The following is a 25841-nucleotide window of genomic DNA, read 5'->3' as shown; positions in this document are numbered from 1 at the left end:
TTAACAGACCTGGATTGTACTAAACAGGCTGGCAGGCGTTTTCTGCACACTTGAATATGCACATTTAGATATTGCGACCTAATCAGAGCCGTGCAGAGCTCCACAGTCCTGCTCTGTATGTCTCTGCTCCTGCATGACCACTCATGCCGTGAGAGGGATTGGCATAAATTGTATTTTCATATTTCACACGTTTCGAAAAACCTCCAAAGCCGCACAAATCCGAGCCGCGGGTGACGGCGCGGAGGTCGCCGCGATCTCATGTTTGAATAATGGTGTTAGTTATCATTGAGATCAGATTTCCCCCCCTACGTGATCGATGAGTGTACTCAGAGAGCGGCAGAGAGCGATGAGGCGACGCTGATTACGCGTAGCGGGGAGCCATAGATCCGTCGAGCTAATTCACAGACTGAGGCTTTCCAAAGCCAGCAAGGGGATTGAATCATAGTTCCTGATATTAGAGCACAGAGGCAGGAGGCGAAATTGAAGCTAAAAGCACAATTGGGGGTTGAGAAGGAAGCAGAGCGTTGGGTCTCAAGGATCAATGCATAAAGCTGAGTATACAGACCCGAGGAGGATCTCAGCCAGCTTAGCCTCATGTCTCAATTCCATGTCAATAAAATGAACAAACTCGGCTCAAATAAAACCGAGTGGTTGACCAACTTGAAGAACTTGAAGATACTTTGTCTTTAGACAGAACTACGGAAGAGCAGGAGGCTTAGACTGTCTTCCTCTCACTGATTCATTTTGTTTTCCAGTGGTGTTTCACCTATATTTAAACGGACGTCAACACAATCTTTTATCTTTCATCATGGCAATGATTGGATCATTGATTCTTAGATGAGAGATAACTTTAGGCCTCTCTGTTGAGAATAACAACCAGTTCTATGTGGAACAAAATATAACCTTTGCTTACATACATATAGTCCTAATCCTTATATATACATACATATATGTATGTATGTATATATACAAGTATCAATAGTCAATGCTGCTATTGCTCAGTTATCCTGGTAGCTGGCACATACTGTAGGCCTCTTTAGGATACGTTCAGATTCAGACATGTTTGATGCTTAAGATGTTCGTTTTCTTACAGAGCAGCTACAGGGGGACATGAAGGAATCTGTTAATTAGTCAACCTGTTAATTGGCTCTTGTATCTTTGGATTGCAAGGTGTTAGAAGTCACATCTCAGGTATTTAGGAAGTGTATAAATAGGACAAATGAAAATAAGTGTGAAGATTTGCAGGTAAAGGTGTGATCACCCCGCAAAAGAAACGAATGGATAACAGAAGTAGTCCTATAAGCAAGACACATCTGCATTCACCCTCACTTTCTCATTCTAGAGAAACTCATGAAAAGACAAAAAGACGTTTTATTTAAACGTCCTAAAAAACATTTTTGCATAAAATCAGTGAAAAGCTGTCTATGTAATTGATGTCTAATTCGTCGGCACATCCAATTATTTATTTTGAACGTGTCACCTATTGCCAGAAGCAGTTATTCAGCTCCACAAAGAGTTTAGCAACTCCTTGTCACATTGGACTCGAACATAATTGCTTTCAGGTATCCTACCTGGCAGAACAAAGCAGCAGCAGCACAACAAGCCTTCGGTGATTTGTGTGAGAATGAACTAACCAGATCTCAGTGATTTGATTGGCTCATGTGGTTTTAACAAAGCTTGAATTCAGTTTAGTTTAAAAAGTTATATTCTTGGCTACCAGTGCATAGTTATAAAACTGTGTTCTGAGATACCTTAGATAAAAACCAACAACTAAATCTCTCATTAGCATGTATTAAACCCAAAAGTTTTCCTTTGCACAACTCTCCATTATGTGGAGTCTGCATTAAATCCTCTCACAGATGCATATAATCTATAATCTATAATCTAGCAGGCTATCCTTAGGTATTTCCTTCCATGTAAGCACACACAGGGATCAGAAAACCAGACATAGCTGTAAGAGAAAAAGAGAGAAAGAACCCGTTGTAAGATTGTGCCTTCAAAGTACCGTCTGACACCTTATTCCTTCGTGGGCATGGTGGGTCAGGGTCACCCATAACGGGTCTACATTCAATAGATCAGAGCCCTGGAAGCAGTCGGATGTTCATGACCGAGGCTGAACCCCTTGAGTCGATAACTTAACGTCAGCACAGCCGTACAGTTTCATGTGTTGTATGAGCTTGGTGCAATGTATACATGCTGGAAGACATGAATGAAAGCTCTACTTCATTGTTGTATTGATTGTCTGCCACATTTCACTCACAGATATCACACTGTTTACAATGCAAATAGCTTCTTTGTAGTTTTTCATGTGGCAGTTTCTGCATTTAAAACCTGCAATGGATACATCATATACAAATGCATTTACACTATGCACTACCATCATATGACAAAGTTTAAGTACAGTTTGCTGCACAGAAACACAAGAAAAGCCCTTTATTTGACCCTTGGATTTTTTCATTGCATGTGACAATTTAAACTTTACTTGACTTTCCTATTGTCCAAACTTACTTATTACTAAATAGAAAAGTGGATGTTTAAGTAGTATATAAAATATACTACGGTACACTTTTCAGGAAAGAATTCCATCTGGAATTGAAATATTGTTCACGGTAAACTTCCCTCTCTGTTTCCTGAGTTTCACCTCCCCCGTGACTCACGTGGTGGGTCGAGTCATCGGTGTCGCCGGCGGAGGGTTAGCCTGCCACAGCGTCGCCTCCATGACTCATTACTGCAATGACTCCAGAGTAATCGCTTATGAAGTTCTGCGATTGCTCTCCAGGAACTCTGGCACGCAAACCAAACGTGCCACCCCGAGCTGTCACGGGTTGTTAGAGCGCGCTCCAACACCGATACAGCAGCAACGCTTAGCAGGACGGCCAGAAGAAGACCTACATTCAATACAAAGCCAGTTATCATACAATGAGCCAATGAGCATCATGATGAAAGTGATTACAGTGATATCATCCTGGAAATCAAACAAAGAGGAAATTATTCCCTTTTGGTGTATTCGCTTGATGTATTGTAGTTTCTTTGAAGAAAGATTTCATTTATGATTTATGAAAGGATCATTTTTACACGGCTCACTCGGGTTTTGTGGTGGTGCCCTGCATTGTGTGTGTGTGTGTGTGTGTGTGTGTGGGTGTGTGTGTGTGTGGGTGTGGGGATGGATGGTGCGCCTCGTCCTTGGTGCCAACCTCAGAGGTGATAAATGTGTCCCGTCCCTGCTCGCTCATCACCAAGGCCAGACTCTGTGAGGCTGTCTTCCAACGATAGTGGTTACGAGCGGGTGATAAAGCACAGGAATGATGCACACCTCAAGCCTCCATTTCCCATGCACCCCAGAGCTTTACTGGGGTGTGTTGCGTGTGGGCGGGACATGTCCTCTTTCCATTTTGCTTCCAGCACATGAAAAATCCTCCTGTGTTTCTATCCGCTGTGCAAAATATCCTATCCTTTAGTCTTTGCTGAGATTTTTGCACAGATTTGAGTGTGCAGATATGGTTTTTTTCCATCAAGTTTGACAATATGAGATATGATTTTGGCAATACAGCCTCTCACATTACACACATGGATAACTTAGGTCACTGCACTGGTAGCCCTTCAGTCTTCTGCTCAAGGACAATTTCAAAACCTCTTAACAACACGAACGTACAGGGAATGAAAAGGGAGGTCACTTAAGAGGAGATTGAACTCGGCACCAAAATAATCTTTCCCTGGTCAGCCTGTCACTCTTGGAGATATAGAAGTCATTTCTCTTCTTCTCTTACCCAAAGTGTTGTCAGAGCTCTCGGAGGACAACTGTGTTCCAAAAGCTGAACCAGTCTCACTGATTGAGTCAATAGTTGTCAAGGACCAGCACAGACGGCTCAGTGTGAAGAGTGACTCACTGCTGCTTTGACAAAAGATTTTGTTGTTTTTGTTCATCTTTTCAAAGGTCTGACATAGATGAATAACTTTGTGTAGGAGTTGAAACAGAGCAACAGGTCTTTTAAAGCATCACGGTGCAACCATGACATCTACATGGTCTTTAAAAAAATTGGTGAGATGTGGATGTGAACGTGTTTTTGTCACTTTGTAAACACCCACGCTGCTTTTATCTCAGCGCAGGTTCAGTCAGGGTTTGTTCATCATTGACATTACACACACAATCATTACAAAGAAGAGGGATGTGAAACAAAGTTGTTACGGCTGTTTTTGCTCTCCTTTTAGCTCTGTTTTGGTCTCCACCAACTCCTGAGAAAACATATCTGGCTCCATAGCTACTAGTTGTTGGATTTTCTTCACCAGCTCGTCGTTAACTTTGCTGTCTGCTGTTTTGGGCGGGGCAGGTGTAGCGTACACTCGGTTTATTAGAGCCCACAAAGGGTGAAATACACGTCCAACCGTGATGCCGAGCAAATAGCGTCTCGTTGCTCCTGTGCTATTTGCATGTCTTTAAATGAGATAATATGCACACATTTAGCACATAATTGGCTGCTTTCTATGCAAATGAGCCTGCAAAGATCAGCGTCAATAGCCACACGGATACAGTGAAGGTACTGGCTTCAGAGAGATGGTGGGAACTGAAGCACAGCCTTTTGGGATGCAACGACGGAATGCAATCACTGTCGTGTCATGAAAAATACATGAATAAAACCATTTTTAAAAATACGAGAGAAAACAAGATTTAAATAATTAGTTCATTAGCGCTGCTGTGCCTCTTGTGTGAATGAGCAGCGTCTCTCTATAGAGGGGATCGCTGCAGGCATTAAATAAACTCAAAAAAGGTCTCAAAACTAATTCTCCTCCATTAATTATGTATTATTTCACCCATCCGCATATGTGTGCTCTGCTGCACAAAGGCGTATATATGGGCACAATGAAGGGAGAGGAGTTAAATGAGTCAGTCTATATTGCACTCAGAAAACTTTCTGGGCACATTTGAGCTGTAATATCATTATATCAATATTTAGTTTGTCGGACCTTGGGACGGGGCAGATGGCGGTTGCAAATGATACACAAGTCATGGCGCCATCAACGGCCGCAGTCCGTTCTTTGTGCTCTTTTCCCTGAGAGACAAAAGAGCACAGCTCATATTTCCAGTTTGCTCCGTACTCAGTCACGTTGCTTTCTGCTTTACGGTAAGGCTCCCTTGGTGATCTTTCCACTGGTGTTTTTGGACCCCCTTCCTGCTAGCCCCGGGGCAGGAGGCTGATGATGAAGGTCTGGACGGCTTGGTGTGGGCCGTGGGGACCCGCCGGTCGGCGGCTGTGGGACTGCTGAGGACCGATGACAGATGGGGGGAGCAGGAACACGTCGGTCCTTGAGCTGGTCCTGCTGTTTCCTCTTTTTACTCTCGTTTTCCCTCTGGACCAAAACCAAATCAGTTCTTCTTTTTCTCGACCTCCAGTCTCATCTTTCTTTATCTGTCAGATTCCTTATGTCTTCCCTCTCTTCCTCTTAACTTTTCCATGATTATCATTCGATCATCCTTTTCACTCTCATCACTCTGTTCCCCTTAACTGTCCTTTATTTATTGCCATTATTGCTCTTCTCTTTTTCCTGAATGTTCCCTTTTTTTTGTAAATTTTGCGCTCTTTCATCTGTCCTTGTTACAGATTTTGTACTTTTAGTCAGTTTCTTTCCTGCACGCTCTCCTTCTCATTCTATCCATCTGTCTAATTTGCTGTCTTGTACGAGAAATAATCGTACTCGCTCTCATTCTAGTTAACCGGATTCCTCCGTCTTCAATTTCAACCTTCTCTCTCCTGTATTCTCTTCCTCCATCCTTGGTCGTGTGCCTTTGGGCTCCACACGGGACTCTTCTCATGTGGTCTCACCAGTCCGTCAGTAGAAAACACGCAACTCATGCACACACACACACACACACGAGGAAACGCTCTCGCAGCGCAAATGCACCTGGGGGACACGCACTCGATTATACTCTCAGCTCTGACAGCGGACAGCGTCCGTGCACGCTCACTGTGACACACACACATCACACTTGCACAGAAGCGTAGTGGGAATTAAGAGTTTTACATTTTGTTCTCCTTCTTTCACACACAGCGGAGCCTCATCCACACACACACACACACACACACACACACAGAGATACTCCCAGGCGCTCCCTCCTCATGTTTTCACACGCTCTCCAAGTCTAAAGCCAGCCTTTTATGTAACTCTGCCCAGTCTAATCCACCGCATGACCCGATCGCCCATAACTTCCAAACTTCTCCGTGAACCCTTTTCAGTCTCTAACTAAGCGTAGAAAAAGCCTTCTCCTACTTTTAAAATGAGCCCTTGGGCCTCAGCTGACCTAAAAAGTCCCTTTTTAGAGCTGTAACGAGTTAGCATGGTGACCTAGCTCTCCACGCTAATGCAGTCACTAAACATGTTATGTTTGTGTAGTTATGGAATGACTTGAAACACGGTTTTAGCATCTCTATAACAGAGGATGAAGCTTGCTGCTCCTACTGACCTTCATCTTTTTTCTTTTTTTACGTGAGAAGCATCAACAGCTATTGTATGAATTACTATGAACTGTGGCACAGATATGCACGGTGCCCAGAGGCTGAATCCTAATGACTTTAGTGATCCTCTGTCCTTTCATCTAGCGCCCCCAGCAGGTTGACATTTGTTCTTCAGAGTAAAATGTTTTGACAACTGTTGGATGGATCACCATGCCATTTGATGCATACATGGTCCTCCTGAACTTTAATGGTGCTCTTGCCTTTATCCAGCAATACTTTGGATTACAGTATCCATTTAAAAGCTTGTTTTATTTTTACAATCAGCATGACGGCCTCACAGAGATGCTAACATGTCTGTAGACTACCCCACCTAGTTATCTTTTACATTTGTAGAGCTGGAAGATTTTAGTGAAGTTGATTTGAATTGTGAGGTCTGGTGGTGTATTTAACTTTTGTAAATCATTCCAGTTGTAATTTAAAGTAAACTCATAGACAATCTGAGCTCAAAGGTGCACATTTCCACTTTCACAACAGTCTTCAGACCCAGGTCACATGATAACAACTGGCCACTGACGGGGGAGATTGTAATCAAGAACCTGCTCTTTTCCACGATAATCGGCCTCCTGGTCGTTTATTGACCGTCTTCCAGTTCATATCTGGTGCTCAGTCTCGTGCTTAAGAGTCCTTTCCATTTATTGTTCCCTTCAGCCACTGCTCAAGATGTCATCCAGTCGTCCTGCGGGCTCCTAATTGTTGGGCGTGCCAGCACAGATGTTAAAGCGTTGAATGGTTTGTGGTCGGTGTGGTGGGTTCTTGAGCTTTGCAGACTTGTCAAATGTTCAGAAAGGTCTCTTTGGTCTTAGACATCACAGATCTTATCAGGTATGTGAGCTTGCTGGATTCAGATTAATCAGAATTTAGTAACATTTTAAGGAATCAACAAGTTGTCTTGTACGACGCTCTTTGTGGTGTGAGTTGAGTTATTAATCGTGCTTTCTAATTAAGTACTTTAGACCGTGTCTCAGTGTTTTTCTATCCGTAGCCGAGGCTCTCCGGCTTTTCCTCTGGAGCTTCCTCGCCTCGCTTACCGTTCCCAGACTCCACAGCTGGCAGCGTTTGATGACACCGAAGGCTTTTGGGAACGACGACTGTCTAACGCTTTCTACACAGCAACTTTGTCACAATCAGATGAGCTAATTAGCCCTGAGCATCGAGATTAGTCATGTGGAGGCCTGGGAGAGGCTCTGCATTTGAAATACAAGAGATTAAGTGGCATCAGTTGCAAAGAGGTAAAAACAAGCAGCAGTAGACCCGAGATACGAGGTGTATCTGATATCGCAGCTGATTCATATGCTGAAAAATACCTCCTTTTCAAAAGAGCATTATTGTAACAAAACAAGATTAAACAGATAGAGTTACTCTAATGTTTAAAATGCTTCATTTTATCCATATTATTACCCAATTTTATAGACTTTGCAAGCACAAATTAGCATTTCAGTATCAGTAAGAGTTCTAATGAGAAGGTGAGAATATACCTTGTCTGAGCTTAGATTTAAAGAGATATCTTCCCACTCTCCAGTCATCACGTCAGGCTATTTTCATTTTAAGTAGGCGAGTTTTAATTTCAAAAGTTTTGCTATCCAGCTTGGCCAGAGAACAAAGTATTATCCCTGAGGTGATGAGGGATATTCTCCATCAGAGTCTACTGCTGTAAATATTGCTCTGCGTGTAAGATTGGGGAAATCTCCTCAAGCTACCAGCAACAGGTCAAGGAGAGAGTTTACAGGCCCAGTCAGCAGTTCGGTTTCCCCTCGGGGCAAAGCACAAAGAGACGGAACGATTGTTTTAGTCTTAGTGTTACTGCAAGAAAGTCACTCTCCAAGCTTCTGCTTTATTAATACACACAAACACGTTATTAATAATGAAACCGCAGAGTCTCTCTGCTTGTCCTCAGAACAGCGAGGTCCGGATTCACCTGCAGAAAAATTAAGAAAACTCAAAAATGTATTAAATAAATAATAAACTTAAATGCTAAATACATCCAATGACTTTATACACAAAGCGGTTGAGATTATTTGTTAAAAGAAACGTTTTCTTGTGATTTATTATACAGTGAAGTCGCTGACTGCATTCGGACTGGATGAAATGCTAACTCCAGACTGATGGAACATTCATGTATCGTGTTACTGTATATTACACACACGGTACACTGACATGAAAAAGCCTTGAGATAATGAATGTAATTCATTCCTAACATGCCAACGTGTCATGTTTTCTGCACACTAAGGAGTAAATGAAGACAGACAAAACATCATCGTGTCTGTTTATTAATCGTCGGTCACCCTGCTCCGTATGTCTAAGGACCGGGGCTTGTCCCAGTCCGTCAAAATGGCAAGTTCGGACTGCAGCCAAGAACCCCAAGGTCAGCGCTGTCTCATCAATTCCACGGCTGAAGCAGATGGCTGTCTTTGAGTTGTTCCCCCGGAGGAGAGCCCGCGAGGCAGCCCGCGAGGCAGACCGGAATGCAGACAGTCGAGGAAGAGTGCTGGACTCGACGCGGGGAGAGAGCAAGGCATATTTCAAACTTGCCCCGGTGTGGTCCACAATCATTTTCTCTCCTGCGAGGGGGAAAGTGAGCAGAGAGTCACGGGTTTCGGGGCTTGGTCGGGCCACTGTTGGAGCACTGGCTCATTTCCAGCCACTGAGCTGGAAAGAAGAGCTGAAGCCTCTGGGGTGTGAGCACACTTCCTGATACTTTAAAGGATAGAAATCAGCATTTGTTAAAGGGTTTCACCAAAGCGGTTGAGCGGACAGTGTTCTTGCTGCTCAGAGTGTAATGAGAATACGTGAAACACTTCAAGCCAAATGGAGCAATGCAGTTCAGGTGTATTGTATATCAAGCACACAGTAGTGGGTGTTTATCATTTTACAAAAGAATGACTTTCGACAATTAAATTCAAGCATCACAATAAAGGTAATAAGAGAATCTGTGTTTCGACCCCGAGGAGACTTGCCTATTCTTGCATATTGTGTGTGACAGGAGCTGACAAAATGTTTGGTGAGAGGGACCATCTCTCTCTCTCTCTGTGAGGTTGTCTTCATGTTGCACCAGAGTGAATGACAGCAAATGGCTTCATAGAAGTCCTGACAGCTCCAACAGTGTTGACAGTGCGCACACACCCAGCCTGCTCTCTTAAAAAGGATGTTCCCATACAACAAACTGCATTTTTAGTTAAGTTTTAAAGGAAACGTATTTTCTTCCGGATTTGTTTTTGATGTATCAGACGTTTCTAATGATAGTCCACGTAGGGAGGAGGTCGGGGTAGAGGGATGGGTCAACCAGAGGACGGCTGTTGGTGTCCCGCGTGAAACCAAAAGTCAACGTTGACTTATTTTTTAAATTTACGTCTGTAACTTTAATAATGTAACAAACGATGATCTTTTTACGAAACATTACCAAGTCATTTTGTCGAGTTTTTGTTTTGTTTCAATTTACAACGTTAAGATGTTTTAAAACTGCGACCGTAATTCACGAGTAAATAGGTTTCCCTCGAAACGTAAAAAGAGAATACAGAGTTGACACAACAGCATCTGTTTATGGTTGATAAAGTACGGTTGATGCCATCCTCCACCACAACCTTCACACCCCTTGGGCGCCACTTATTCTTGACGCGACCACGAGAGTCACGAGTTTCTGTGCGGCAGGGTTTACCCGTCCGTGCACATCCAACAGGAGAACTTTGAGGAGTTTTGAGAATGTCGGATTGGCGCGAGGAGAAACCAGCATGGTATAAAAAGATGCAAGTGTTTCCTCGTCATGATTCCACGTCAGCTCGTGTCCGTGCGACCGTCCTGAGGCTTTACTCTCCACATCAATACCTAAAGGACATGATTGTTCCTGGATTGGCACTGGACACGTGAATATGTGGTGACATATGAGGCATGTCATTTGATGTCTGTAGCAAACACCAGATGCTCCTCACAGAAAGAAGTACAAGTCAAGTTATAGTATGATGTCAGCGCCTGAGACAGCTTTGCTGGTGCCTGCGGGCGTTTTAATTAACCAATCTTCATCATCGAATAAAAACCCACAACATTTACATTTAAAATATGAAACAATGTATGCTCAAGTCATTAGCATTAGAAGTGATCAAGTAAGGGACACAAAAGTCAAAGCTTGATCTGTTTTTCAGCACGTCTAACCAGTGCAGACGGGAGACGGGATCAGAGTGAACCCAGTGTCTGTTAATTATGGTCCTTTCAACGGCACTTGAAGGGGTTTGTTCGCAGGTCTTGACTCGTAGTCCAAGTGGACGCTTTGCACGAGGATGTAAATTCCTGTTGGAGATAGAAAAAAGGTCAACGTGAGCAGCACAAACGCAATCAAGAGAATTGCTAATAATTTATCGCAGTGTCTTATCTCCGGCTCGCCCGTGGCTCTCACCTCTTTTTATCTATTGTCACACTTGACACAAAGACACTTTAGTCTTTGGTTCAGTCGGGGGGGCATGATTGTGCTGCTCTTTCACTGGCCTGAAAGACGATTGAAGTACAAAGCAATGTCTATTGAATTATCCAGATCTTAGATGTGCCACTGTGCCCACCAAATGCTTAGCAACAGCCGATAGCTGAGATCTATTATGTGCAATCACTGTGAATTGCCGGTGTCAGTGGTTTTCGCCCGTCATTTCTCACTTTTCTCTCTCTCTCTCTCTCTCTGTGTCTCCACCAACAACAGGAGCCACCAAAGACATGGGCAAGATGCTCGGTGGGGAGGGGGAGGAGAAGGATCCTGATGCTGCGAAGAAAGAGGAAGAAAGGCAAGAGGCGCTGAGGCAACAGGAGGACGAGAGGAAGGCCAAATATGCAAAAATGGAGGGAGAGAGAGAAAACATCCGACAGGGCATCAGAGATAAGGTAAATACAAAATACCTCAACACAGCTGACCGAGGTTACAAGTTAACAAAGGTAGCATCCTTGCTTGCTTGTTACCCTCATTGATGCCCTCTATCCGAAACGGCCAATCCGACAAGCGTGCCGACTATAAATGAGGGATTGGCCAGATGTGCAGAGGTGTGAAGAAATGCAGGACCAGAACTCTGTTTTAATTCTTTGCACCACTATCTCCATCACTTTCCACTGTGAAGCAACTGATTGTTTAACTATGAATGCTTTTGAGGAGATTTTTATGAATGTGCACGGTCATGCTCCGCCCCTCTCTAAAAGAAAAATACATTTTGCTTTCAAACTTCGTGGAACAACATTTCGTTTCAGTTTCATTTTAAAAACTCAACAGCAAAATGTATCTCCAGAGAGTCGGTAGATAAAATGTCGATTCTAATTCTGCAAACCACGGGACACGTTGAACGTCAACGTTTCTGAACCAAAAATATGTTTCATAAATACGTTTGATATCAGCCTCGTATCACGCTTGAAGAAATGCGCAATGCCACGTGTTTAACGCTGTGAATTGATGACTTGGGTTTAGGCAACAAAACTACTTGGTTAAAGTTAGAATAAAGATCATGGTTTGTGTTAAAATTAGAACATAATGCAGCTTGTTACTCATTATAACACAAAACTCTGCTGTCACAGTTTGGCTCCCAATTCTGATTGGAGTTCTGCTCCAGTTTGCCCGTGCCCCTGCCGGCCGTTTTGTTGGTCTAAAGCCCGTTAGCTCTTTGATAAAATCATTGCACAGTTTCTCATTACACTTTGTCACTGCCTCTGACTGAATGCAAAAACGTCCACAATCAACCTATCCCTTGTTTGCAGCAACTAACGGTGCTAAAAAAAAGAATCCTGGCGACTGGGCTCCTAATCAGTACCGTAAAGTAGCTGCGTTGTGAACTTAATGTGAAGGAGACTGGGTTGATTCTACCGGATGCTGATTAAAAACAAATTGGACCAGCCCTTCCCATCTGATTATTCCCCTCTCCTAATTAATGTGCTTTAAACCCTTGCATGCTGGTCAGCTTTATAAACACGAGTGTGCTGTATGCCGTTCAGTTAACTGATGAAATTCATTTAAAAACTTTTTCAAAAAGATTTTTTGCCTCTCTGACCCGTTTTTTGTTCCGCCAAGATGATCTCGTCCAAGATTATATATTAAATATATTTAATTAATCTGCAATAAAATGTTAATTGATGGTATCAAAAGCGTCTGCAGCTTGAGGTCAAATATTCCTCTTGACATGCTGATAATTCATTGAACATGTGACTCGAACACTCTTTGAGGGCTGTCAAGCTGAGTTTAAACCTTGTCCTTGTGTAGCTCTTGTCCAGCTATCTTTGAGCTGATCCTCAAACTGACGCCCAGTGGTTCTTTAGTTTAGTTTCGGAGCAACTGTGAAAGAATGAGAGGAGGGAGACGGGGCGATATGACAGCATATCTTTGGAAAGTGTTTGATTGTAGCGAGTGCAGAGGGGCTGACTAAGCGCGACTGTCTTCCCTTCAACCGACGAAGCCTTTGTTGCTGTGGAACAAGTCTGAGAGCGAGAGCGAGACCGACTAAGACAGACTGCGAGAGAACAAAACAGGGCGGCATGAAAGGAAAGCGGAGAGCAAGCAAGGGAGCAGAGGGAGATACAGAGGAGATACCCATCAACCAATCACACCAATGTTTCTTACTGTCTGTCAAAGGCAGGAAGGGACATTTCTCAGGTGTTGAACTAACGCGTATGATTCCACTTCTCAAATTACATGCAAAGTTTCAAACACAGTTATTCTAAAGGAGGATAAATGATAATTGTCTCCATGTTGTAATATCAAATTGTATCTAAACGTATTGTATGATTATGTCTTATAAAAAAAGATACATTTTGTGGGAACTAGTTTTACTGGTCGGCTGTTATTGTAGACGTAAAAATGCAGAGAATGAAGATGAGTCCTAACTATGAGATATGATCTCTGCTCTGTCTTTCACTTACAGTTGTAGAGCCCTATAAGACCAAGGATCAGAAGGCAGCATCTTATTAGAGGGAATGAAGAACTCAGAATCATCTCACTGTCCGCAGGAGAGAATCCTTTAAATGTAGCGTTGAGCAGAAATAATAGGCCGTTTTCATATCGGGGACAAATTATTAGTAGTGTAGATCGCAAGAGCCCAAGCTCATACATGGAGCCGAGCTTCGCTGTATGACTACTATTTTACTTTGGAGTAAATGTCAAGAACGACCTGTAGCCTGCCATTCCTCCTCTATCACCCAGCGGCGCTTAGAAATGCCTTTGCTACTCACGTTAAATAGCAGTCCACTTCTGTGTTTTGGTACCGTCGATTTTCGCACTTGATTAAAACTCTACCGAAGTAAAACCTTACCCATACTCTTGACCACCTTTTCGAGTGGACCCAGGCACATATCAGCGAGTCATTCCCGGGTACGGTACACAGGGTTAACACCAATCACACAAACTGGACTTTGGGGGTCGTGTGTAACCTGATCCTGGCCCGGTTCCCTGATGTGAAAGCCTCCTTAGCCCAGAATCTTGGAAGTTATCAAACTCCCAACCAGTTGCTCTGATTTATGAGTGTGCTTTGGCCTTTAAAGTCTTCCCTTCCAAACGTTCATCTGTTTACTGTGTATTCTTTTACAAACGACTTTCAAGACTTTAGCCTCATCACTCAAACATTAAAGAATGACTCATGTTTTCCTCTGAGGCATTTCTTCTCGACTAAAAGATGCGTTTGTCTTGACAAAAGCATCTTTTGAGCTGGATGCAGACTTAAATGAATGTCAAACTAATTGCAACAAAGGCAAACAAAAGGTTGAAAAGTGTTTGCATCCTTTTTGGCTTCATTGATTTCTTTAACAACGTTAGTGTTCCACTCTGAAAAACACACACACACACAGATGCTCGTACTGTCCCCCGTGCACATCCTCACAGTGGAAATGGACACTAGTAGTCCTTCTTTAAGATGTTCACTGCTGCAGAAGCACAGTAACGTGCGCCTGGTGGAGCAGTGAAAAAGTCATGGAGGAGTCAGGCTCATTTTCCACATCTCTGCCTAAAGATCAACCATCACTCAGCCTGTTGACCTTCCTCTGCTCTGCAAGCTTTTTGCTTGCAGTCCAACTGTATTGATTTTACTCAAACTAGAACCGTACATGCTGAAACTATACTCGAGGTAACAGTGAACACAGATCCACAACCGTAACATCAAAACAAGAAACGAGCAAGTTGAGGAATAAATGTTTTCGCAACTGATTGTCAAAAGAATGTTAAAAACAAGAGGTCTAACTTTCAACCAATCACCCCGAGAGACATGAATCACATCCGGATGGGGCTTAACATCACTTCCTGTTTCTCCTGTGTAGTATGGCATCAAGAAGAAGGAGGAGAAGGAAGCCGAGGCAGCGGCCGCTATGGAGCAGGCCTCCGAGGGCAGCCTCACTCGCGCCAAGAAGGCCGTGCCCACCGGCTGCGGCGACGAGGAGGAAGAGGAGAGCATCGTGGATACGGTCATGAAATTCATCCCGACCCCGCTCATGGATATGTTCAATAAAAAGTAAAAAGCATTTTGGGTGAAAATACGATTAACTCCCTAAAGCGTTCATCTAACCGAGACCACTGCCGTAACCACCCTCCCCTCCGCCCAAACCTGCAGTCACACTTCTCTCCACCCTCCTCAACCCAACGCCTGAGTGTCCTGGAATGGAGCAACGTGGCATGATTTTACCCTTGATTTAGAATAGCTGGTCTCTGATGGTAATACATACTTAATCTCTCATACAGAGCATTTTTCTTGATAACTCGGAGTATGTAACACCTACACGGACCTTTTAATTCAAGGGAAATCTTATGCCATGTTAATGTCAGGCACTCAGAATAAAATCCGATATCACCCATCAGCCACCCTTTTTGTTTGTAAATAGCCTCGGGTTATAAAAAAAAGTATATATAAGTGAAATATGACATACAACAAGATGACTAAGAGTATAAGCCATATTTTTAACTTTTAAGAAATTATCCAAATCATTTTAGAATTTGATTGAATTTTCCTGTTTCTGTTCTTGCTGATATTTGATACATACAGTGTATATAGATACTTGCATTTTTATTGGTTCTCCGTTGTGAGGATTCACCCCATAAACTGTCTCTCATGCTCTTAATTGGTTTATCGTGAATGTGTACTGTGAGCACTGGTGCGGACGAAACAACACCTGTAAAACCAGAAAGTGAAGGAATTTATTTGAATTTGTTGTTGTTTCTTTCAGCATGCAGTAAACCTTTGTGAAGTGAAGTACACATTTGGATAACATTTCATTTGTTATGATGAAGCGGAATTCATTAATATTTGAGGCAATAACTGGTTTGACATTGTTATTGAATTGAGATCTTGTCCACCATGTAACGTAGGCGATAACTGAATTTTTTGTGTCTAAAATGTTCTTCCGTGGGGGAAAACTGTAAATGGTCTCCGTCCATGATGTTTGTCTCAGAGCAGTTAGACTCCGTTTGTATGTCCTGTGGCAGGCGTCACTCACTCTGCTTCTGCAGGAGGACGTGTTCATTTTAGATCAGGCTCGTTAATCTAATTCTGTTGACATTTCATCCATTTTTTGGTAAAAAAAACCCTTCACAAACACAACAATGTTGTGAACACACTATACGTGAACAGACAGTGACAATAGTGCAATATATTGTTGACGTGAAGTTGCCCTGTGTCCGTTGCTTAGACTGATGGGAGTGATCCCAAATCAGCAATAACAGACGATCTTCACTGTTGTGTGTTTAAACTCCTGGATGTGTTAGTCGACGTTTAAAAAGGGCACAGACGTGTCTGCAGAGTGACGGCGAGGCCTTTGTGGGTCAGACGTCATTTGATTAAAGAAGTAGAACGGGAGGAAGCGTGTTGTTTCGTGGCGTAAAATAAATGTTCAGTCACTTCAAATGTTCAGACGAGCACAGCGATTCGTGTTCGAAATCACAACCCAAAAGTCCGACCAAACTGTTTCCAACTGCAGACATTAACAAAAGATGAAGAGACATTAGATGGAATAACGAGGGGCTTTCTAAAGAGCCCTTGCATGAGAGTTTCTTGACCGTACGACAAAATGTTTACCTTCTCTGTAGTTTGTCCATAAATGTAACGACACTAATCTAAAAGGGGGTCTTATGAGGACGAAATGAAATGTTTCTCCATATGCCTTGTTTTCTATTCATATATGTCTCCTTCATTCCACAGTGTCTTGTTAAACATTCCAGATATTTCAGACATTCCACCAGACTTGTGCTGGTAAAACACACAAACGTGGATATTTACAGTTTAGAGTACGCCTTAGCCTTCAAGTACTTCGTGAAGAAACTTAAATTCGATGTTCTTATAACCTGAAAATAGACTCTAGAATGAATCGAATATAAAGATTCATGACTTGACTTGAGAGTTATTTTAGCTGCCAAAAAAAAGAAAATCCCACACGAAGTTTACGGGAAAGCATAAATGTGCTATTAGCAGAGATCAATTGTGATACAATTTTGTTAGGAAATGTTTTTGTGATTCACGTGAGCACAGTAGCCGTAGGCGTAATTAAGGTTTTCTAAACCACATTGCCACTGTTTTTAATGAGCTAGCTGAACATGAAATAACACAAATTCTGAACGTGTGCGTTCCTGTGGCATAGACGAGGGAAATTTAGCTTTTATCAACGCTTTGTGAGCTTTGTTATCATGTTGAATATATTAAAAAAAAGACATCCAAGGGTCACCTGTAGAGCACATTTATCGAACTTCTTGTGATTTGATTGTCCTCCTTCAGTGTGTTAGCAGGTAGTTGGCAACTGATTGTTCTTTGCAGTTATGGAACCAAGCATCAACAACACTCAAACCCATTATCAGAGCAGTTATCCGATCAAACCAAAGAATAGTGCTGGTAGTAGTAGTAGGTTTCACTCTATTTATTTACTGCATCTTATTTATTTTGAAATTCTCAGGTATTTTAGCTGCAAATAGAAGTTCAAACCGTAACTAGCCTTCTCTTAGCATAATTAGCCTTGAACTCAAATTGAACAATTTCATTGCCGGGGGCCTAGCAAGCCTGTACGTCGACTCTTTTTTTATGAACAACATATCTCTTGTTTGGCCCAAGAAAATTCCAGAAAGCTACAATTACTGCCCAGTGAACCCAAGTAGAGGACTTTCACAGCGACAAATCCTAGCAAACGTCATCAGTGTGTGCTGTTCTTCAGGCTACCAGCCCTGAAATCAGACCACCCTTTGCATCTCCTCCACCAAACGCCATCATAAAGCCATCTATCGTCACCTTGTGGATGCCACTTGATTGCGCTCTAAATGGCTTGTAGACCCACTGCCCAAAACAACTGCCCAAGTCATGCGTAATCAATATTTAGCGGTCCAGTAGGCTCCATGTCAGAAATCCATTTCAGCACTCATTTTTGACGCTCATACAGCCATTAAAATGATTAAAAAACTGCCTGAAAAATATGACTCTTAAAAAAGAAAAACAGTCCTTTGATGTGACCTGAATGTAAACTGTCTGATGTTTCTCTCTCCTCGCATCTGTCTTTCTCTGTTCTGTACGCGTTGAGAAGATGCTTACTTTCTCGTCTGTAGCCGGTCCTGTTTCTGTCCTCTGGTGGTTGGTATTTTGAAAAAAAATGATATATATATTTGGTGCATTCTTTTGTACTGCGAAATCTTCTCACCCCTTCTCTCTCTCTTTCCCCCTATTTGTTGACAAAAGTGTATGCATGCTTATGGTGTGCGATGTAGGCAAGGTTGTTGATACTCGTTCTGTGTCTTCTCTGTGTTTCGAAGCTCCACCTGTTAGCCTCACTGCATGCCATGTTAGACAGATATTTCAGTCTGTAACTTTCCTGCAAAAATGGAATCACCGCACACTCTGAGAATAAAAGTGATTTCATATAATTTTTCATCGTCTTGTGTTTCTGCATTCAAACAGTACTGCAGCAAATAGTGAGAGAGAAAAAACATATTAACGCAGTGGTAGTGACGTACCGTGTATTTGTGGTTTGGGAGGCAACATCATCTCTGACTTGAGACGTCATGGATCAGATCCCAGTGCATGGCATTCCTTAAGGAAGTATATGTGCAAAGACCTTCAATGTATATCACATGTTACCGTGTCTGTCAGTCAATCCTGTTTTCATCTCGACATGGCTGTTGTGCTTTTTATCTATTCAATAAAAGCGAAAAGGGCTGTAAACAGAATGCACTGTGTTGTTCAAATCGTGATTGGAGGGTTTTCCGGAAACAGAGAATTTGCGATCGTGTCGCAGTGACAGGAACATCAAAGGGATGCAAATATCGCATCGCTCTCATAGCAGTTTGTTTGTCAAAAGTGGATCTGTGATATGGGTATTGGCGAACCTTTTATATCAAACAAATCCACTGAAAGGATAATGGAGGAATGCCAAGAAAGGATTAGGGATGGCAACGACTTCAGAGCTGGGTTCAATTCCAGCACAAACAGGAGGCTCACATTAAAATGAAATTAATTTATTATGATGCTTTGACATTTTCAGGTTTGTTGCTTGTCAGAGTTTTGGTTTTGTATTTTAAATGAGGTTCTTTCAAAAGGTTGCTGGCATCGCCCTTCAGCATACACAGTGCAAAACCCATTTATTTACCCTCCACTCATACATCAGAGGAATTCCCTGTTAAAGGTTAGCTGCCATGTCAATCTTATTAGTACAGCTGTGTTTTTACAGCAACGCACAACTTGCTTTAAAAAACACATTAATGTATTTAGTGGTTCAGTTGGTATTTTCATCAGACAACTTGGTGGTTTGCCGTCGTGCTTCAATAAGCACATGTGGTTTGCGGAGCAGGGGGGAACACAATCTCTCTCTCGCTGTCTGTTGCAACAGATGTTGAGTGATTTATGCTCTTCCGGTACCTCGACAGAGACACCCCCATCCAAGAAACAGCGTGATATTATTAGCATGGTACTGGCGGTAATGGCAGTACGATTAACTATTAAGTACAACCGCCTATAGTGTTCTCTAAATGAAAAGCCATAAATCTCGTGTTGTTACTTCAAGGCTACTTCTGGGTATTGAACCCACATGGGGAAGTCCACAACGGCAAATTAAGCGATAAACAAGATCCCAAGACAATTTCCTCAGAACAAAGTAAAAGAAGTTAGACTGACTTTAAGAAACATGCTTTAGTGCATTGCATAATCCCCCTCTTTTTCAAGTATGATAATCGACTTAAAGAGCCCATTTATCGTTTGTCGAGCGCCAACACTTTTCAACATAATTGATTATATAATAACACATTTGTTAGGTAGCCTTAAGCGATCTCAAGCGGTGTCCTGGGTGAGAGTCCTGTGTCTGTCAACCACAACTCGTCAAATACCAACACTTGGTCCGTGCCCCTCGGCGTCTGGTACCAACGCACCGGGCTTTCAACTTACTCCAATGTCCACCCAACTTATTATCAGACAGGCAGAGCAACTGATGTAGTATAGCGAACAATGTCTGTGTAAGGTAGGAAGGACAGGAGGACGGGTCAAACCTTACTTTTGTTATGTAACTTATGTACATAACTCCAAACCGTTTGTTGCCTAAACCTAAACACATTTTTGCGTAAGTAACAAGTAAACCTATGAACCCCTAGACTATACGCATGTAACGAGCTGAACGTGATACGCCATCCCTGAAAGTCCTAAACCGATGCTAGAAAGGTACCTAAAGCGTCATAGTTTGAAGCATAAGGCCACTGACCAAGCCTCGGTACGAGTCGGGGGCGAGAGAGTTTTGGTAGTGGATATTACTCGATGATGATACTAAATGAAAACTAACTGGCCAGCCAGCTACTGAGCTATTTCGTTAAGCAGAATAACTGTGCTGACAATTCTCAAGCTTTATCATTTAGTAACATGCTATAGAATAGGACTAGGCCCATTCACCAAATTGAGATTTACCCTCACCACCAACATCTGCTCTTTTTGCAGTCTTCTTCTCCAGTGGAGCGCAATAATGGCACCAAATCTAGTTCTTCAGTTTGCCACAGATCTGCAGAGCCTCTGTAGGTTTCACTATGCAGCTGCTTTTTTCACCACTTCAGGCTGTTGAGCACACACAAGGGTCCTGGCTCCTCCTTTGCAATGAAAGTCCACAATTCTCCCTGCAGGAAATTGAGGTATAAATCAATGCCATTAGTATTCATGCTCTGAGGTAGACTTTTCAGATCGAGCTGCCTTTTGTGCTCTCAGAGCAGCACTCAGGCTGCAGGGGAGCCTTGGCTCTATTGGTGCCCTGTAGACATGCAACAGTCAATGTCAATTAACTGCTCTTTTTTTCTGGTGGGTGGATGGAGATATTTTTCCTCATGAGAAAACATGGACAGAAATGCTGTGATCAGTGACAATTTGGCTGTTCTGACTGCTGATACTATACGGTAATTTGCTAAAGGCCTACTGTGTCAGACTCTCAGACAATAGTGGCACAGAAAAGATTATTGATGGCATATTGACTGCAGTGCTGATCTGAAGTCTGGTTAAAATATTTGCCCTGGAGGCAGAAATAACCCCGTTGGCTGAACTAAGAGTCAGTGGGTGTGCCCACACTGGGAAATGAGTACCGTAAAACATCATGTAGCATTTCAGAACACACCAATCATTGATCAGACATTGCTGTGCCTTCCAGTACAAAGCTACAGAGTGGGAAGCAAATGATCGCTATCCAGCCTGTGTGAAGTTTTCTTACATTAGCTACCTGAACCCTGACAAAAACACAACTAGCTAGAAAGGCATTCAGAGAGAGCAGACCTCCGCCAAACCATTTCCATAAGTGAAAAATAATGTGTGTAACCCCCCGTGATTTGGATTTGCTCCAAGATTTAATGGGTTGGCCCATGCCCGACCCTTTCACCAAGTTTCATTAAATTCGGGTCTTGGCGCATAATTATGGTTCCCAATATTATTCCTGGCAAGACCAGCATGTGTAGCATTCAAGCACTAAGATCGTCCAGGTGTCTTTGCCCGCGTGAGGTACCATAACCTAATATATTCAGGTCCCATCCCCTGATCAACGGGGTATCCTTACTGTATATAAGAAGTGGACGAAGTCATCGTGACGTCCCCCATTGGTTTGCCGTTTTGGCGATTTCGCTGTCGCCATCTTGTAATACGGCTGCCGCCATGTTATTTTTCTGCATTCAATGAACAGAAGTTACCATATTCGGATTGCGGAGGAGTGACGTAGAGACACCGTATACGTCTCTGTCAATCACAGTAGCCCCGCCCTAGAGCATCCCCTGCTTTATGGTCTATCTTACTCTAAATGGACCATAATCTACTAAATGAACATCATGCTGTATTGAAGAAGACTTGAAACTAGAGATTGAGACCATAAACTCATGTTTACAATGTTTACTGAGGTAATAAATCAAGAGAGCAGTAGAGTCATTTTCTCATAGACTTCCATACGATCAGACTTCTTTTTGGAACCGGAGGAGTCGCCCCCTGTTGTTCAGTAGAGAGAATGCAACTGATGCCTGACCCTAACCACTATATCCCAATGACACTGGCCTCAACTAGCTATACGGGGCGGGTCTTGCCAAGCAATGCAGTGGCGTCCATAATTACGCCTCCTCAGCAAAGGTAATAAGAGAGAAAGAAGCTAATGTTATAAATCATAGCACTATGACCTCAGACTGGGTAAGTTCAACCCGTTATCTACTTCACGTATACCTTTGTATAACGAAAAGCAAAGTGTTGAGTCTCTGGCAACAGACTACATGTAGAGACAACAAAAGCAGCATCCCACATGCAGTACTGTATGTTTATGACATTGCTTTGTGTGTGAGTGTGAAACATAATAGGGTCTCAGCTGAAGATGTAAAATGTAAAGTGTGACCAACAGTGCATGACCAGCAGTGCTGAATTTCCATATTGCAAGACTAATACTCAAAGGCAGGCAACCAACCTGAGAAAGCTCCGTTTATTTCCTCATCAAACTACGTCCAATGGACACACCATGCGCTCCAAACACATATGCACACAGATTCTCCTGTTTTCATTTTTAGATTCTATGCTAAATGTACAATAGAGATATGTGATTTGTTTTAACTCCACGGGACTGCTATCCGAAAGCTGAGAAAGTCACCTTCTCCACCATTCAGTAGTAAGTCCAAAGGGACCTCGATAAGTATCGCAGCATCCTGGGGAGTCTCTGATTGACAAGTCCATTGACGTTGGATCGCAGCAGCGGCGGCGCCTCAGATGAAGCTATAATGGGTCCGTTGGATGAAAAAAAGTAGCCCAGAGAAGTTGCCCGCCCGTATCAGTGACAGACGTGAGAGCTGTTACTCCCTCCACCTCAGGGACAAGAGGTCTGACGTATTATAAGGCTTTTAATTTCAGAGCAGGTCTCCAAAGGGACATTCCTCCATTTCACCGTGTTAAAAGGAGCAGACAAATGGGGCTGAAAAGGATTCAAAAAAATTTGGTTAAAGAGCCCCCTTGACCTCAATTAGTGAGCATTTCTCCTCTGGGTGCAAAGTGCTAGCTGGCATATGATGATGGTAATAGTTTGTCACACAACCTCTAAACCGTCTAATCCTGTGTCGAGGCATGCATTATATATAAAGTTTTCTCCGCAAATAGAGGATGCACTGTAGACTGGGAATATGAATACTGCATGTTCCTCCTTAAGGATTTGAAGGGAGTAAACAGGATGTTTTGCTCTGTCTATAAATACTGCTGAGCTTCAATAACTTTTCCTTCAGGGAAGCTGTCACTCCCAGACTGTTCTGCTTTGCTGCTTCTCCTTCACAAAACAGGTGTGGTGCAGAATCACCGAATGTGGCTCAGAATATCAGTCGTTTGAGAAGATCCGATTCTAAGCACCAACAGATAAATGCAGCCTGGTCTCACTCCCAGGACGTCAGATACCAAGGCTTGGACAGCTGCCTGCGGCGTCTTCGCACCGTTGCAGTCATGTTTGCTAAATGCAATATTTTTGGAATATTATTCGCTTAATGATATTTTTGGTGGTTTCTGTCTTTGAATCCAGGTGCGATTGTTAAATGTGGTATTTTCTCTTCTTTTGGAGGAGGGGGACATTGATGGGACACTGAAACGACAGCCGAGAACAGCCGAGAAAAGGAACAGTTTGGCAATCTAATTAGTTCTTAGCCGCGACACAATACTCACATAATACTGCTATGACTCACTCCACGTCTGAGGAAAAAAACAGTTACTAAAAATACTAATGTTTGGCCTGATTGCTTAGAATAGCTGCTAAAACGTGCTATAACATTTATAAACGTTAAAGGTTAACTTCTACAGAGGAGCGGATCGATCAGTGCCCCCCCCAAAAAAACACATCTGCTAAAGGGCATGCAGCGCTAACTAAGAAGGAGGTTCCAAAAAAAACAGTTGCCAAAGATATGCAAGCAAGCAGCAACGCAGCAGAAATACACAACCACTGCCTCGGCAGCACCAGATTAAAGAAACTATCTGATGGGTCTTGACACCGGAGATACTGTATTTCGGCCGTAATAGGCCAAAAGTGTGAAACCTCTCTCCACAGCTGTTGGCAACCGGAACTCAGGGACCGGAGAAAGTGGAGCAACATCCAACCTAACGGTTGAAGATTATCATTTATTAATAAAAAACTATTTCAATTGGAATGTGCATAACTTTAATATTGCCACACTTGATGACCTCCAATATGCTTTGGGCTGAACAACTAACCTGTGATATAATACCACGGCCTGTGGTGATGCATCGATTGAGAATTCATTCATTCATTGTAAGTATCCTCAGCTGCCTTCTGCTGTTTAAAAGATTTCATGCATATTCCCCTCGGTGTTTATTAGAATTATTTAAGGACTGACCCAACCCTGCGGTTTGTAAGTACAAAAGGGATGAGTTCCACAAACCTCCAAAGGGAACAGAAAATGTTGCTGTCTTTGCTAAAACTGTACTTTACATGATATGTTCATAAACGGGCCTATTTGTAGCATCACAGGCTCAGTTTGGGTCTTTTCCTCAGCATGATGTCATTACTTTCCAATAAGACGCACTAAATATTCCGTTTCGCTGGACTAAATCCGCAGCCTCACCTCCCAGAAGGTGCTCCTTTGGATTAAGCTCTACTGAGCTGCAAAATTGGACTGCCAGTTGTCTATGGAAATTTGATAACGAAGGGGTAATGCTCTGAGCCTGACACCTGAATTCTGACTCTGAAGCAGCTGTGGCAGAGAGTTGTGTAAAAATGAAACACGCCCTCTGTGGCTACCAAGGCCATGGCCATGTACAGTAACTGGGCAAAAGAGAAAAGGAGGAAATGCAGAGTCTGAGACGTGCACTGTGCTGGGTCCCAATGGAAACACTGTGATATCTTACTATCAAACTGTTTGATGAAACATCTGGGACTCCTCAGCCCAAGTTCCCTTGTTGCATCTCGTAATCCGCCCACATTTCCTCTCATCCATGCCCGAGTTGTGACCGTTTGATCCATCCAGAAAGCCAATTACATGTAGCAGGCAGCCTAATTGTCTCAAATTTAATTTAAGACACTCATTTGTTCCACAGTCAAGAGATGGGGCCAACATTTATGCAGAGGGGGCCCTGTGCTGCTTCAAGCAAATGAGCAGCTTTGAAATTGAAATGCTGGCTTTTGTGTATGAAGCATGAGGCAACTCGAGCTGTTTAATCAGGAGTCACTGGCTTAAAGAGAAGGTCATTTCATTTGATATCCTTGTCAATGCATGATATTCAAAGACATGTATGTGCCTAAAATGCAGAGTCATTACTTTAAGTGCAATGTGCCATAGCGCTGCCTTAAATGGTTAATACTGAATGTCAACATTCAAATAATGTAGTTCGTTGGTATGCTGCGGGCTATCTCGGTATTAATGAACATTTTCAAAGTCCAAAGTCTTCTTTCCGATGCACAGCACATCACCAGAAAGATCCACATCCATTAAAAAGGTCATACCCTGAATCATTCACCTGATCTTAAGATGTGCTACTTTTGAAAGTCTGAAAAGACAGATATCCCGTTATAAACTGGGACAGTCCGCTTACAATTAGCAAACACTTTTCTATTGGAGATGAAAATGGGACAGCAGGTTGTTGTTGTTTTTGGCACACTCCTTATCTGTGACACCATATGGATGTTTAGCTCTGGCAAGACTCAACTGACAAAGGTGGGAAAATGGCTTTGCTGATATTCAGGAGGATTTTCTGGGGATTGGGTTGGATTTCCTGACCCAGAAATGATAGAGCAGATGAAATGGAGATAATATGTGTGTTAAGTCTCAACAGTCACTGTTCACAGAGCAACAACATGCTGGTAGTACCAGTGAACCTCACATCTATCCTTAGGTTGGTGCCTTATTAGGACCCAATACAGCCAACTTCTCTTTTAATTAAAAACAAACAGAGCGGTGGC

General features: G+C 42.7%; 1 protein-coding gene across 1 annotated transcript; it reads left to right on the top strand.

The window, feature by feature from the left end:
- Window positions 1-8801: 8801 nt before the first annotated feature.
- LOC142964711 (complexin-1-like) lies at window positions 8802-14960 on the top strand. The gene is made up of 3 exons (XM_076105198.1): window positions 8802-8871; window positions 11188-11366; window positions 14766-14960. Exons 1-3 carry the CDS (start codon window positions 8802-8804, stop codon window positions 14958-14960), a joined length of 444 nt encoding a protein of 147 aa, XP_075961313.1.
- Window positions 14961-25841: the final 10881 nt, after the last annotated feature.

The sequence above is a fragment of the Anarhichas minor genome, unplaced genomic scaffold (assembly GCF_050575085.1).
Source record: "Anarhichas minor isolate MPS153535 unplaced genomic scaffold, ASM5057508v1 ptg000031l, whole genome shotgun sequence".
Classification (NCBI taxonomy): Eukaryota; Metazoa; Chordata; class Actinopteri; order Perciformes; family Anarhichadidae; genus Anarhichas; species Anarhichas minor.
The sequence above is the reverse complement of the archived record's forward strand: the minus strand, read 5'-3'. Positions and strand labels throughout refer to the sequence as shown.

Coding starts and splice junctions, on each gene's coding strand:
- LOC142964711 (XM_076105198.1), top strand. CDS start 8,802: ATGTCTAAGGACCGGGGCTTGTCCCAGTCCGTCAAAATGGCAAGTTCG. Junction 8,872..11,187: donor CTGCAGCCAAGAACCCCAAG/GTCAGCGCTGTC, acceptor CACCAACAACAG/GAGCCACCAAAGACATGGGC. Junction 11,367..14,765: donor GACAGGGCATCAGAGATAAG/GTAAATACAAAA, acceptor TCTCCTGTGTAG/TATGGCATCAAGAAGAAGGA.